This window comes from Microchirus variegatus, assembly GCF_963457635.1.
Source record: "Microchirus variegatus genome assembly, chromosome: 14".
In the NCBI taxonomy this organism is placed as follows: Eukaryota; Metazoa; Chordata; class Actinopteri; order Pleuronectiformes; family Soleidae; genus Microchirus; species Microchirus variegatus.
In genome coordinates, this window is record NC_139815.1 from 18,351,596 (window position 1) to 18,363,968 (window position 12,373).

The following is a 12,373-nucleotide window of genomic DNA, read 5'->3' on the forward strand; positions in this document are numbered from 1 at the left end:
GTAATCTTTTCCCATAGCGGGAAAAAAAAAGCAAGGTTTGTCCTTAGCTGACTTTTACTGACAATACACCTACATTTTAACTTCCTTCAAAAAAAAGATCATTTAAATTGAGACAGCCATGAAGTCAGTTTTCAAATTTTAAAATACGTAATCGAACGTAAACGTACCAACTCTGGTATCTGCCAGTACTGCCATCAAATAAATGCTCTTTTTTGTTTTTACTGTATAGTTAATATCTACAGACTACAATATGTTTGACTTTAAATTTTGATGAAAGGAAACTATGGCATAATGAATGAATGGTCCTGTGGCTGAATGTACCACATTTCATCACATTTGTATCTGATATAATGACAGAAGAACACAGTGTCAACACAGATCAAGATCTGGATTTAGACCAAACTAAACACTATAACATACAGTGGATTTATATGAGGTATACCAGTATATATTCATTAAAAAAAGTACTAAACTATCTTACATGGGAGTGAAGTATTGTTGTTTTTGGCAGCTCTGTGTGTTTATTTGTTTGTCCGGCTGTTTGTGTTTCCGCACTTGCACTTGCCACGGTGACCAGCAGAGGGCGCCCGGGGCTGGTTGCTTGAATGGGGTGAAGTCTGCCATCTCTGATTGACTTGTTGTTGTTGTTGTTGTTGTTTTAATCCTGAATCTGCTCCACCGTCACCAATAGAATCTTATCATTTCTTCATTTGACTTTAATCCACGTAACATTTCATCAGAATATTGAGACGTGCTCATAAACACGTCACATCATTGCTGATGAAAACATGTCAGTTAGATATGATCGGTATCTGCACCTACAGTAATACATGCATCTGTAATACATTCTTCTTTTTTTTCGATGGGTGATGATTGATGTACAGATTGTCAGAACGGTTGCACTGATACCGTTTGTCTCACTATTTACCCCCAACATTGGCCCAACCCTTGCCATCCTGTCTCAGTGCTGCAGATTAAAGTCAACCTCATCTGGATCTCATCAGTTTAGGCTATTTTATAGGTTATTATTCATTTGGGGGGGTAGTTTTGAGGGTCTCCGAGTGATTTAGTGTCACACTGCATGGAGGCTGGAGGAGAATAAAAGCAACTTGTTGCCTTGAGGGTATCCTGAATGAGCCAGCTTGTTTAGTGACCTCTGGTAGCAGGCAGTTTTAGGACATTTCTATTCCGTGTGTGATATTTGTTGCATGGTTTGCTGTGCTGCTCCAGTTTTCCCCCCTCTGTTTTTCCATCTGTAATGTCTGTAACATGTGGCGGATTGTTGTGGGATGTCTGCATGAGCGTCTTTGCCAAACACCATAAATCAATTTTGGGAGGAATTGTTGCCCGGATTTTCGTTGCACAACGCTGTACTTGAATTAATCTCACATCCACCACCACCATAAAAGTGTTACATCAAACACATCAGACGCTGTAAATGCAATTAAAATGGGAGTAGAAGTCGTCGGCATTGATTGTTCATCTGTTCGACAGGAAATTAAAAAGAGCCACATCAAAATACAGTGTTTTATTATTGTAATTTAAAGGTGCATTATGTAATAAATCTAAAGCAACTGGCCATAAAATCCTCCTTATATGTCACAGAGACTCAGGAATAATGTTCATATAACAAACTGAACTCACCAACAACAACAGTACAGACAAAATATTTGCATTAAAAAATATATTTTGCAGACTGCAAATCATGTTTATGTTTTGAAATCCTGTTTTGGCATGTGGCGCCACCTACCGCTGTCAACCAATCATTGCAGTCAGTAGAGTCTCACCTGCCGAGCAACCACGGGTTGCCAGTTACGTCAGAAAACGAAACCTAAAAGACCTCGGTATTTTGAATTTGAATGTAGTAACCGTTTTTGGCCACATTCTTACATATGGCACCTTTAATGTTGAGTTTCAGAGAATGTGTGTAATACTGTATTTACTCCATATGATTTAGTATGATGAACATATGAAGTTCTGATTCTGTGTGACCTTTAAAGTCTCAGTTGTCATAGAGGGTTGTAAAGGTTCTGCTGCATTTGTTCCCCATGCTGTGTGCAGATTGGTGCACGGTGGTCTCCTTTATCCAGGTGCTTAGTGGTTACATCATCTTTCCAACCAGTGTAGTCACGCTTTGGCAGTTTCTATTGTACGCCGTGTTTGATGTTGAGTTTTTCTTTAGTTTAAAACCAGGTGTTTAAACTAAACATGATTTAAGTGTCTAATTTGCGAGCATTAAGCTGTGTCACCTGGGAAAGACCAACTGTGAAATGTCCCGCAGCTTCATATTTTCTCAATCATTCCGAGAGTGCAAAATGTCCAATTATTTCTGTAATGATTTGAAGCTGAGCGGTTTTGTCGATGCTTTATCTGAAAATAGTGCAAACATCTGAACGCTCTCTCTCTCTCTCTCTCTCTTTTTCAGGAGAAAATGCTGTGAGGGCTTCAGGTTTGTGATGGGCCAGTGTATTCCTGAAGGTAGGTAAACCATACACACTGTCCTTTTAAGTCATGAACCTCACACACTCCTGATCTGATAATGGTTAAAAGGAACATTGTGTAACATGAGCTTTGTCTTCCAAAGAAGTTTGGATAATGCTGTGATTGACCTTTTGTCACGAGTTAATTGTGTTTTTGGAGTTCCGGGAAATGTGCGCATGGCTTTGATTCACTGACGAACTGTGATCAGTTGCTGCTCTTTCATCGTCCACTTAAATAATCTTAGTGGGATTAGTGTTTCACTTTTTAAAGATGACAAACTATTGTAGCCTAATTCACATTATTCGGTGTGATTAGAATTGTTAAACCATATGTTTCCAAGAGATTTTACACATTAATCACAGGTAACACTTTACAGTACAGTAATAATAATGGTATGATAATAATAATGATTTATCAAGGTCCAATTTTTTTTAATGATAATAACGTGTTATTTTTAATTCGCTTTCCACTAGAGCTGCAGCTAACGATTATATTCATAACCGATTCATCTGTCTGAGTCATTTCTTGATTAATCGAGTAATCGTTTGGTCCATAAAATGTCAGAAAAATATTGCTCAGTGTTTGTCAAACCTGGAAATGATGATCTCAAATGTCTTGTTTTGTCCGCAAACCAAAATGATTCAGTTTTAATGATTTCTTTGTTTATGTGGAGCAAAGAAATGAAGAAACTATTCGCGTTAAAGAAGCTAAAACAATGAGAAAACAGGTTTTAATAATGAAAAAAACCCTCAAACCAATAAATCGATGATCACAATAGTTGACGATTCATTTAGTATTTGAGTCATTGTTTCAGTCCTTGTTTCCACCTCTGTAATTATAATGGTAGTAAAACAAATAAATTGTTATTTTATTTCCAAAGTTATATCCAGCTGACAGCTTGGTCATGAGATTTATTACAGACATCAGTGTCATGCCTGATGATGATTACTATAGAGATGAGATGGATGGTATTATCATTTTAAAATCACATTTATTTCATGCATGCAATGCAAAACATCAATCTTAAGTTAAAAGCTAAGTTTAAAAAACAATAAAATAGTCTGGAAACCCCAAATAAATCTCCTGTAACTGTGACGCCGATTACCACTGACCACAAGAGGGCGCTGTTCTCAAACTGTGTTCGAGGTGGGTTTGCAAAAAGAGTCAGCTGAGTCAGCTTCTTGGAACTACCATATAAATGCCTTAATGACTTAATTACACAGATGATTTTGATGTTTTGACTTAATGTTGATCAGGATTGCCTCCAAATTTTTCGAAAAAAATCTTTGTTTAGTTTTTGTTTTTTCAAGATATTTAAGATATTTATTAAGATCATTATGTTCAAAGAGTTACTAAATATATATACATTTGGGCTATTGATTAAATATATTTACAGTTTTGTCATGTGAAACCACTTAGTGTTTATAAACCTGGGTGAATGAGTGCAGACACGGTTTTTGTGCTTTCGTGAACGGATGTTTTCCTCAAGAATCAAGAATGGCTCTTTTCAAGTCCACGACATTGCGACAGTGACCTGAGGACATGGAAAACTAAGCAGCTGGAGCAGATGGTTATTTATTTACACCTGTGCTTTTGTTTCTCCTCTGACATGTCAACAAGTTTTTGGAGACAAAAAAGGCCAGTACAATCTGTAGTGGTCAGTTCCCAGTTGGGGATGCGGAAGCAGATGATCATGAATAACTTCCTTTCTCGTCTCCTTTCTCTCTCTCTCTCTTCGTCTTCAGGCGTAGACGTGTGTGCTGCGTCACCGTGTGAGCAGCAGTGCACCGATAACTTCGGGAGAGTCGTCTGCACGTGTTACACCGGATACCGCTTTGACAGAGAAAGACACCGCAGCCACAAATCTCCTTACTGTCTAGGTTAGTGTTCCACCCTGTCGTCCACATCCCCTCATCCTTATGACTGTTATTCAATCAAATCATTTAATGTTATTAAAAGCCATAATTTAGTCATTTTCCCTAACTGGAAATGAAAATGCCCTCTTGCTGTTTGATATTTAGTATATTCTTTTAAACTGATTTATGTTTTTACTCTGCTTAAATTCATCTGTTAGACTCTTCCGAGATTGAAACACACATACTTTTTAAAGTTGTCCTGGCACATTTGCATTTTATTAATCTAGTTTCCCTCTTGAACGATATATTATATGAGCTTGTGTTTTTAAGAAGAGTTCATTTGTGTGGTCACTATGTGCTGCAGTTTACTACTATTAAAAGGTTTTAATCCAGGAAGAGGAAAATTAAGATCGACAGTTTACAGTGTTTGATTATTAGATTAATGTGTGATGTGTGTGATCTGAAAATGATGTATTGTTTGACTTTTCTTTCACTGTTAAAAAAAAAAAAGTTTATGCCACCTAGTAATTTAGTAGATTTATTACAAAATCTGCTCCCTAAATATATATGACGATAACTTAACTTGATGTAGGCCTACGTGCAGTTATACTAACATCAAATGTCTGCAAAAGGAGTAACGATTCCTAAAAGGAAAATAGATTAGATTATAATAAAAATAAACTAGAAGCACTCGGAGAGCGCACACCTCCGCAAAGGCAGCTCAGCCCCCCACATAATAGCGATAAAAATAGTGATGGCGTCTACGGATCACACCCAAAATGTACTGACTTATGTTGCTAACAGACAGACAGACAAACAAACTCTGGCAAAAACATAATCTCCTTGCGTAGGTCAATAAAATAGAAATATGACAACATATCTTGCTTACTTAACGTTTATGTTGTAGTCTGTCGCCTCCAGATTTTGATTTTGATTTCTTTTTCATTCACCATCTCACGCAGACATCGATGAGTGTGAGCTCTCCGGCAGCAGTGAGTGTGATCACGAGTGCGTGAACACGGTGGGGAGCTTCCTGTGTCGCTGTCGCAGCGGCTACGTACTCGCACCAGACCAGCGCTCCTGCGTCCCCGTACACAACTGTAAGTTCATAGGGAATTTAAGGGCCTTTAAATTGTAATTCATGACGACACAATCAAGGCTTATTGTGTGTAACTGTCAAACGGGGACGACTGGAGTCATGTGACAAGTGTGTAAAAAGGTGTTAATGTTTTTTTTGCTCTGCAGTGAGCTCGTCTGGAAAGTCCGACACCTTGATGAGTGCCGCCACTTGCTCGTTGACCTGTCAAGATTTTATGAACATGAAAAACAGTTTGCTGCAGCTTAAGCTGAGGCTGGGAAACACACAGTCACCAAACCAGGTAACGTGTGACGACGCACAACGATTCGTCAGCGTTTGCCATGTTTCGGATGTGTTGGAAATGAACATTTTTTAAACTAGAGTGTGGTTTATAGTGAGAATAGTTTATTAAACTAGATTTTTATTCCACTTTTGTTTTTTTAGGTACCTGGTTTGGCTAACAGCAGTGACAAACCATCTCTGGGGAGAACAGGAAAAGGTCCTGATAGTCCTTGTCTTCCTGGTCTGCCGGGCCCTTCAGGAGCTCCCGGGGTCCCTGGTAATGTTGAGATAAAATGTTAGACACATAAACATGTACTTATGTAGATATATAAATGTATTCAAAGGAAATTTAAGTGAAAGCAGACTTTGGCTATTTTTAAAAAACGGATTTTTTATGACCCATCTGAAGATCTTGGCAGACACTTTCCCCTGCTCTTTATTATTAAATTGTTTTTTTAGTGTGTGCTAGATAGGTCACCAATTTAAAAATACATATATATATATATTTTATTGCTTTCCTCATGCCAGGACACCCAGGACAACCTGGAAAGAAAGGAGACCCAGGAGAGAGAGGTCTGTCTGGTCCACGAGGAGACATGGGACCCATGGGTCCAGAACCTGACATGAGACATATCAAAAGAGGCCGCAGGGGGCCAGTGGTACGACTAAAACACCTATAGTACCCATCGCAAAGTTTTCATACTCCTGGATTGTAGTACTGCGTAAAAGTCTTCAACCACCACTAGATTTCCTGATGCAAAATTATGACTTTGTCTAATCTTTGACATTGAAATTTGAAATTTGAAATTATACGATAATTCGGGTTTCACCATTGGCATTAATTAGGATTCCATTCCATTTAGGTTCAAAAGACCTGAATTGTAACGGAAAGTCACGCTAAATACCTGACAGTTTGATTTTGTATTTCAGAGTTGCATTCAGAAAATAACATTTGACCATGAAGGAGTTAAATCTGTGGTATAACTATGTTGTGTTTGTTCATACAGGGACCACCTGGAGCATCAGGAAGAGATGGAATAAAGGTCATTATGATGTATTTTTATTGAGTATGATTTACCTGTGCAGTATGTGTATTTGTGTGAAGCCTCACTGTTGCCATCTAGTGTCTGCGCTGCATTATGTGCAGTAAACCTCTCATTTCACTGTATTATATCATTATATTGTAGTAAAATAAACACTGTTGGTTTTGTTTCTTCCAACTCAGTTAAAATCAATTTAAAAATCAGATCAAGATAAATTTGTCAACTTTTGGCTTCTCCCTGTGTACAATGTACACTAGTGAACATGTTGAAAATATTTCGAAATGTGATGATTTGGTTTACTAAGTATGACTTATAATGTTTAAAGCCAACATGAAGTCACTGCCAGACAGGAAAGCAGATATGATTTCAGAGATTCTTATTGTACAAAAGTCCAAAAAGAGGAATAAAAAATGTTTAAATTATTGGAATTACAATTATGGATCCAAGGAAATGTGAATTTAACGATGTGTGCCACACTTGATTTTCAAAGAATGCTTTGTTGTGCTATTTTTTAGGGATATATTTTAATTTAAAGCATTTGCAATAACACTTTGTGTTTCATTTGTGTGACTGAATAAAGAAGTAAGTCGTTTGTCATCTACAGGGTGACAGAGGAGCTCCAGGTCCCAGAGGACCACCTGTAAGTTAATGCTTAAGAAATGTGTTTGCAGACATCCATAATATATTTTGGTACAATCATGATATATTTTTTGGTTTCAAATTGTTCTGTTGATTTGTCCTAAACTATTCCATTATTCACTGACACATATCTCTTATTTTGAGTTTTAACTTGAGTAATAATTATTTGTTGCCATAGTGATCATACCTTACATCCCAATAAAGAAAATGTTTTTCTGATGATCAAACTTAAACATGCAGAGTTAACCGCTAATCAATTCTGTTTCCATGTGTTTGTAGGGACCTCCCGGCTCCTTTGACTTCCTTCTGCTAATGATGGCCGACATCCGCAATGACATCATTGAACTGCAGGAGAAGGTGTTTGGGGAGCGGCGGGGTATCTCTCTGGACAGTCCGCCTCAGTCCAGCGGGGAACTGGATTTTGCCGAGTGGGGCTCCGGCCAAGGAGATTTAATGGCCAATACCTGACCTTTGACCTGACCAGTGACAGACACTGACATACAGTCCCTGAACGTGACTCTTTTCTTCAGAGGGCCATCATGTAAATAATTTGAACGCAGAGCTGGGATGAACTGGACGAGTAGCCTCATTTTGTGCAGTCTGTGCCATTCTGCAACAGACTGCAAACAAAACAGGCGTTCCTGCCGAGCGCTGTCTCGCTACCGTCGATATGCTGTGGTGTGAGGGAGGGATGTGCGTGCAGGACACAGAGTGAGAAAGACATGTCTGAGCCTCTGAGCTGAACCACTTCAAACGATGAACTTTTTATCGTCTACATCTCTTCCTGGTCCTAAATCTGTCCATGGAAGCTCTGCAGTCGCTGACAGTTTGCCTGCGGGGCATCGGCATGAAAACCCAGGACCTGCACTGTGAGCCTCCCGTGCACCTGAGTCTGAGCCTTTTTACCTCGGGACTTAGAAACACATTCTCGATATTCAAGAGTACAGGAAATCCCAGTGTTGCACTGTTTGACAGAAACAGTAATGGTCGATGTGCTGTTCAAAACTGTCCCTTTAAACAATCCTAATTCAAGTATTAATAAAACCGTATATGCAGCAAAATGTTTGAATAGTTACATTTACAACAGGATAATTTTACTTGGTTACGAATTTCACGGCGTTTAAAAAGAGAATCACCTTTATCACCCAAACATACATGTATTCATGATTATAGAGATAAACCAACAGGAACTATATCAAGAAAACTCTATATACTCTGTGAAAAAGAAAGGCAGCTCGACACGACACACACCAACAGGCATACATGTATAAAGACTTCCTTTTGCTTTTACTGTGAAGGAGCTGCAAAGAAGGGGTTAACCAATACAATAAAGGATTTTTCTACATAATTGACTTCAAATAGTGCTTGGAATTTGTTTAATGTCATTGCAAAATAACAGATCTGACAAAGATGACGGCATTTAATTGTGTCTATGAATTAGTGTTAACAACCAAACCTACTATAAAATAAATGATTAAAAGCTAAACGAGCTGCAGACATGTATTACAACTTGGAAATAATGTGACAATGAATCGGGATGAGCAGCATGTCATTTGTTTCATATTCATATCCACTCTGCAGATTCCTCAGAGTAAGTGAATTGTGGCATGAACGGATGGATGATAACTACTTTATTGAAGTGGTCGCGGCTCTTGTTGTTGTCTTGATGAATGGAATTTGAAAGTTGGCTGAAATAGTGAGAGACGACGCCCGGATATTTGACAATGACGATGCTTGAGCCAATCAAATCGGTCTCACAAGCAAAAGAACGCAGATCCAAACAGACATCCACACTCGGTGTAGTGAGAGCTGTTGTCAAAGTGCCGTTGAGCAGGGGTTTTTGTTTCCAACCATATTCTCCCTGCTCTCAAATGTCATTTTACTCAGTGCCACCAGCAGAGGGAACTAAGTTACTGACAATCTTCCCTTAACATTTCATCTGCTTCAACACTTGCAAGGTCAAGTGACCGTCGTCTTTTTTCACAGAACTTATTATCAAAGGACATGTGATGTATAATTGTTGTCCGATAATTATCCATAAACTATTCCAAACATGTAACCTATGGATAATGTGTTAATCATTCTAGCATCTCTGTACAAGGCAACAATCCCCAGCGTTGACTGTGGGACTGAAGCGTGTTTGAGTGTCATTATGGTTACGGGTCAGAGGTCAGAGGTAAAATGCCTAGGTATAAACAGCTGGAGGGATAATTATAGACTGCTGGCTTTCTGAAGGGGGACCTGTCTGGGCTTGTACCCACCACCGGGGAGAGGGTGTTCCTCAAAGAAAAAAAAAACAACAAACCTCTTTATTTTTGATCTGCCCTGGTTGACTTCGCTCTCTTTTTGGTGGCTTTGATTCTTTGATACTTAGGAACAGATAAATGTGTGCGTGTGTGTGTGTGTGTGTGTGTGTGTGTGTGTGTGTGTGGGCGGCTCACCTGACGGCTCCACCCACTGTCGTGCGGTCACGGCTCACGGTGCAGCCGTTGCCCGGGTAACCACAATCAGGAAAAACAACATGAAACGATTTAAGAGCCATGTCGGTGCGAGGAAGACAAGAGAGTGAGAGAGAGATTATCTCGTTTCCTTCACCACTTGTCATGCGACTGGCGAGGCTGTCCTTCTCAGGGCTGTAGGGGGCCTGCGGAGAGGAGGTCAAAAATGTGCGAAAAGAGGGTCTTCTGGGTATACATTTGGGATATTGTGAGCTCCAAGTACCACCTGGTGACTTTACTCTCAACATTTGTTCTAGTTTCTTGGTGGAATCCCACCATTTGTTCATTTTCATTGGTCACTGGTCATTTGATGGCTCTTTGAGTACCTATACACTATACTGTATGACGTCACTCCCTCCATCTTTCTCAATCTCAGCCTCTATCAATCGTATGGACAGTGTCTGATCCTGTCCTGCCATCATCAGTGTCTCTCTGACCAAGCCTTTTCCAGCCCTGTGATTTCTTAACATCAGCCACTCCTGCAGGCGGCACATCCTGAGCCACCAGCATGATGATGATGATGATGATGATTCTTCCCCCGGATCTTCAGTGGGTTTCTCCTGTCGCACTGTGCAGGTCTTAACGAGGTCACCTGTCAGATGCGTTCCTGGATCTTTGTTGTATTGTCTTGGATGTGACTCTGATGCTCACTAGTCCGAGAACTCCTTCTGCCACGCGGTGTACAGCAGGGGTCTCAAACTCAAATGATCTGGGGGCCGATGTGCATCTACTGTGGTCAAGAGGGGGCCGGCCTAGAGAACAAAAAGTGGGGAGAAAAAACATTCCCATGTTGACAATATTGCATCATGATACCACACGTATACTTAATAATACCGTTTATGATGCAAAATGAATGTATTCATATCAAAAACAGACATTTATTTTAAATTACATGAATAATAGTGTGGACAACTGTAATTAAAATTTGTGCCAGGAACCGTTTTGGCCACTGCCATTGGTGGCTTGGACCCTAACAAGCGCATTTATACTGTATATGTAATTGAATGTTGTATATGATTCATTTAATAATGGGATAATTATGACCAAATGTCTTATTATTACTGTTAAACATTAACATTGCTAGCAAACTTAATTTTTTCATTATAACATGATATTAAATGGGCGGCCACATGTAATCGATTGGGGGCCGCCAGTTTGAGACCCCTGGTGTACAGCCTCACACCGCTGAACATGGGGTTAAACTCCTCCTTGTCTTGACCTCTCTATGACGGTGACCTCTATCTCCTCCACTTGTCAAGTCATTATCCCAGCAGGGTCATAACAGCTGATTCACGGTCGTTAAATTTTTGGCAGTTTGGATGCCTGACTTTGTTGAATGGTGACTATTTGTTTCTATCTTCAAATGAAAACAAATATACAACGATAAAATTTGCCCACATATTTCCTCCTATGATTGGAATTTCCGTACTGGCCAACCCATAAAAACACCTCATGCACCTCGATGCACGACACGGCTGTCACTTCACACGGCATTCAACAATCTGGGGCCTGTGTGTGTGTGCGCGTGTGTGTGCGCGTGTGTGTACATGTACTTGTATCTGTACTTGTATCTGTTACCTCTTTAGGAGCTTTTCTGGCATAATGGAGAGAAAAAACCCTAACCCTAAAGAGGCAGAACCTTATTCAGGAGGAAGTGTTTTTTTTTAATTGTGGTTAGATTTATGGTTAGGCTGAGGCTTATTGTCCAAATGAATGGAACAGAATGCAGTGTCCTAAGAAGAAGAGCTGTGCAAACCTGTGTGTGTTTGAAATGCACCTGTTTGTAGTTGTTGCTGTTTCATCTGATGATCAGTGTCTGTGTCTTATCTTATCTTTTTCTTTGCTTGTTTTTTTTTTTGTGTTTTAAGTAGCTTCCATGCAGTATAAAATTATAATTTTCTATTATTTTAATAATGACACGGCACTAGGTCAGAAAAAGTCAGAAAACCCAAGGTGGATGTACTTTGCAAAATAATAATGCTCTACACTAGGAGTCATTCATACATTGTATTTTTGGGATTGCTATTTTTATGTTAGGACAACATGGCGGGTTTGTAGCAAGTAATATTGCTTTACAGCAAGAAGGTTGCCGGTTTGAATCCCAGTTCAAACGAGGGCCTTTCTGTGAGTAGTCTGCATGGGTTTTTTTTACCTCCCACAGTCCAAAAACATGCAGCGGATGAATGAATTTTCACAAGCGAGCACTGATGTCTGCTCAGTGCACAACACTGAATAACACGGAATCAATGCAAGGTTTTCAAATATGTCAAACTTTCACCTAAATTATACGATGCACAATTGCATGAGTCGGGTCGACATTTATTGGAGATTTAACAAATAGAGGCATATAACACTAAAGTGGATATATCTGATTGCACGAATGTAAATATGGATAATACAGCCTTAATAAAGTTAAAGGGAAAGAGGTTTTTTTAATGTCAATAACTGGGCAACAGACCATTTTTGTGTCCAGATTAGTTGTACAAACTGTTTTGT

The 12,373-nt window shown here is 39.4% G+C and overlaps 1 protein-coding gene across 1 annotated transcript in view; it reads left to right on the plus strand.

The window, feature by feature from the left end:
- LOC310936909 (collagen and calcium-binding EGF domain-containing protein 1-like) overlaps positions 1-7,847 on the plus strand; it is a gene marked incomplete at its 3' end in the record, with an annotated part of 32,836 nt that extends 24,989 nt beyond the window's left edge. The window contains exons 3-11 of the mRNA XM_083901070.1: positions 2,426-2,478; positions 4,227-4,361; positions 5,300-5,437; positions 5,583-5,716; positions 5,860-5,974; positions 6,226-6,356; positions 6,705-6,740; positions 7,345-7,380; positions 7,659-7,847. Coding sequence (XP_083757196.1) covers positions 2,426-2,478; positions 4,227-4,361; positions 5,300-5,437; positions 5,583-5,716; positions 5,860-5,974; positions 6,226-6,356; positions 6,705-6,740; positions 7,345-7,380; positions 7,659-7,847 — 967 coding nt within the window. The remainder of the gene's footprint in view (positions 1-2,425; positions 2,479-4,226; positions 4,362-5,299; positions 5,438-5,582; positions 5,717-5,859; positions 5,975-6,225; positions 6,357-6,704; positions 6,741-7,344; positions 7,381-7,658) is intronic.
- Between the last annotated feature and the right edge of the window lie 4,526 nt (positions 7,848-12,373).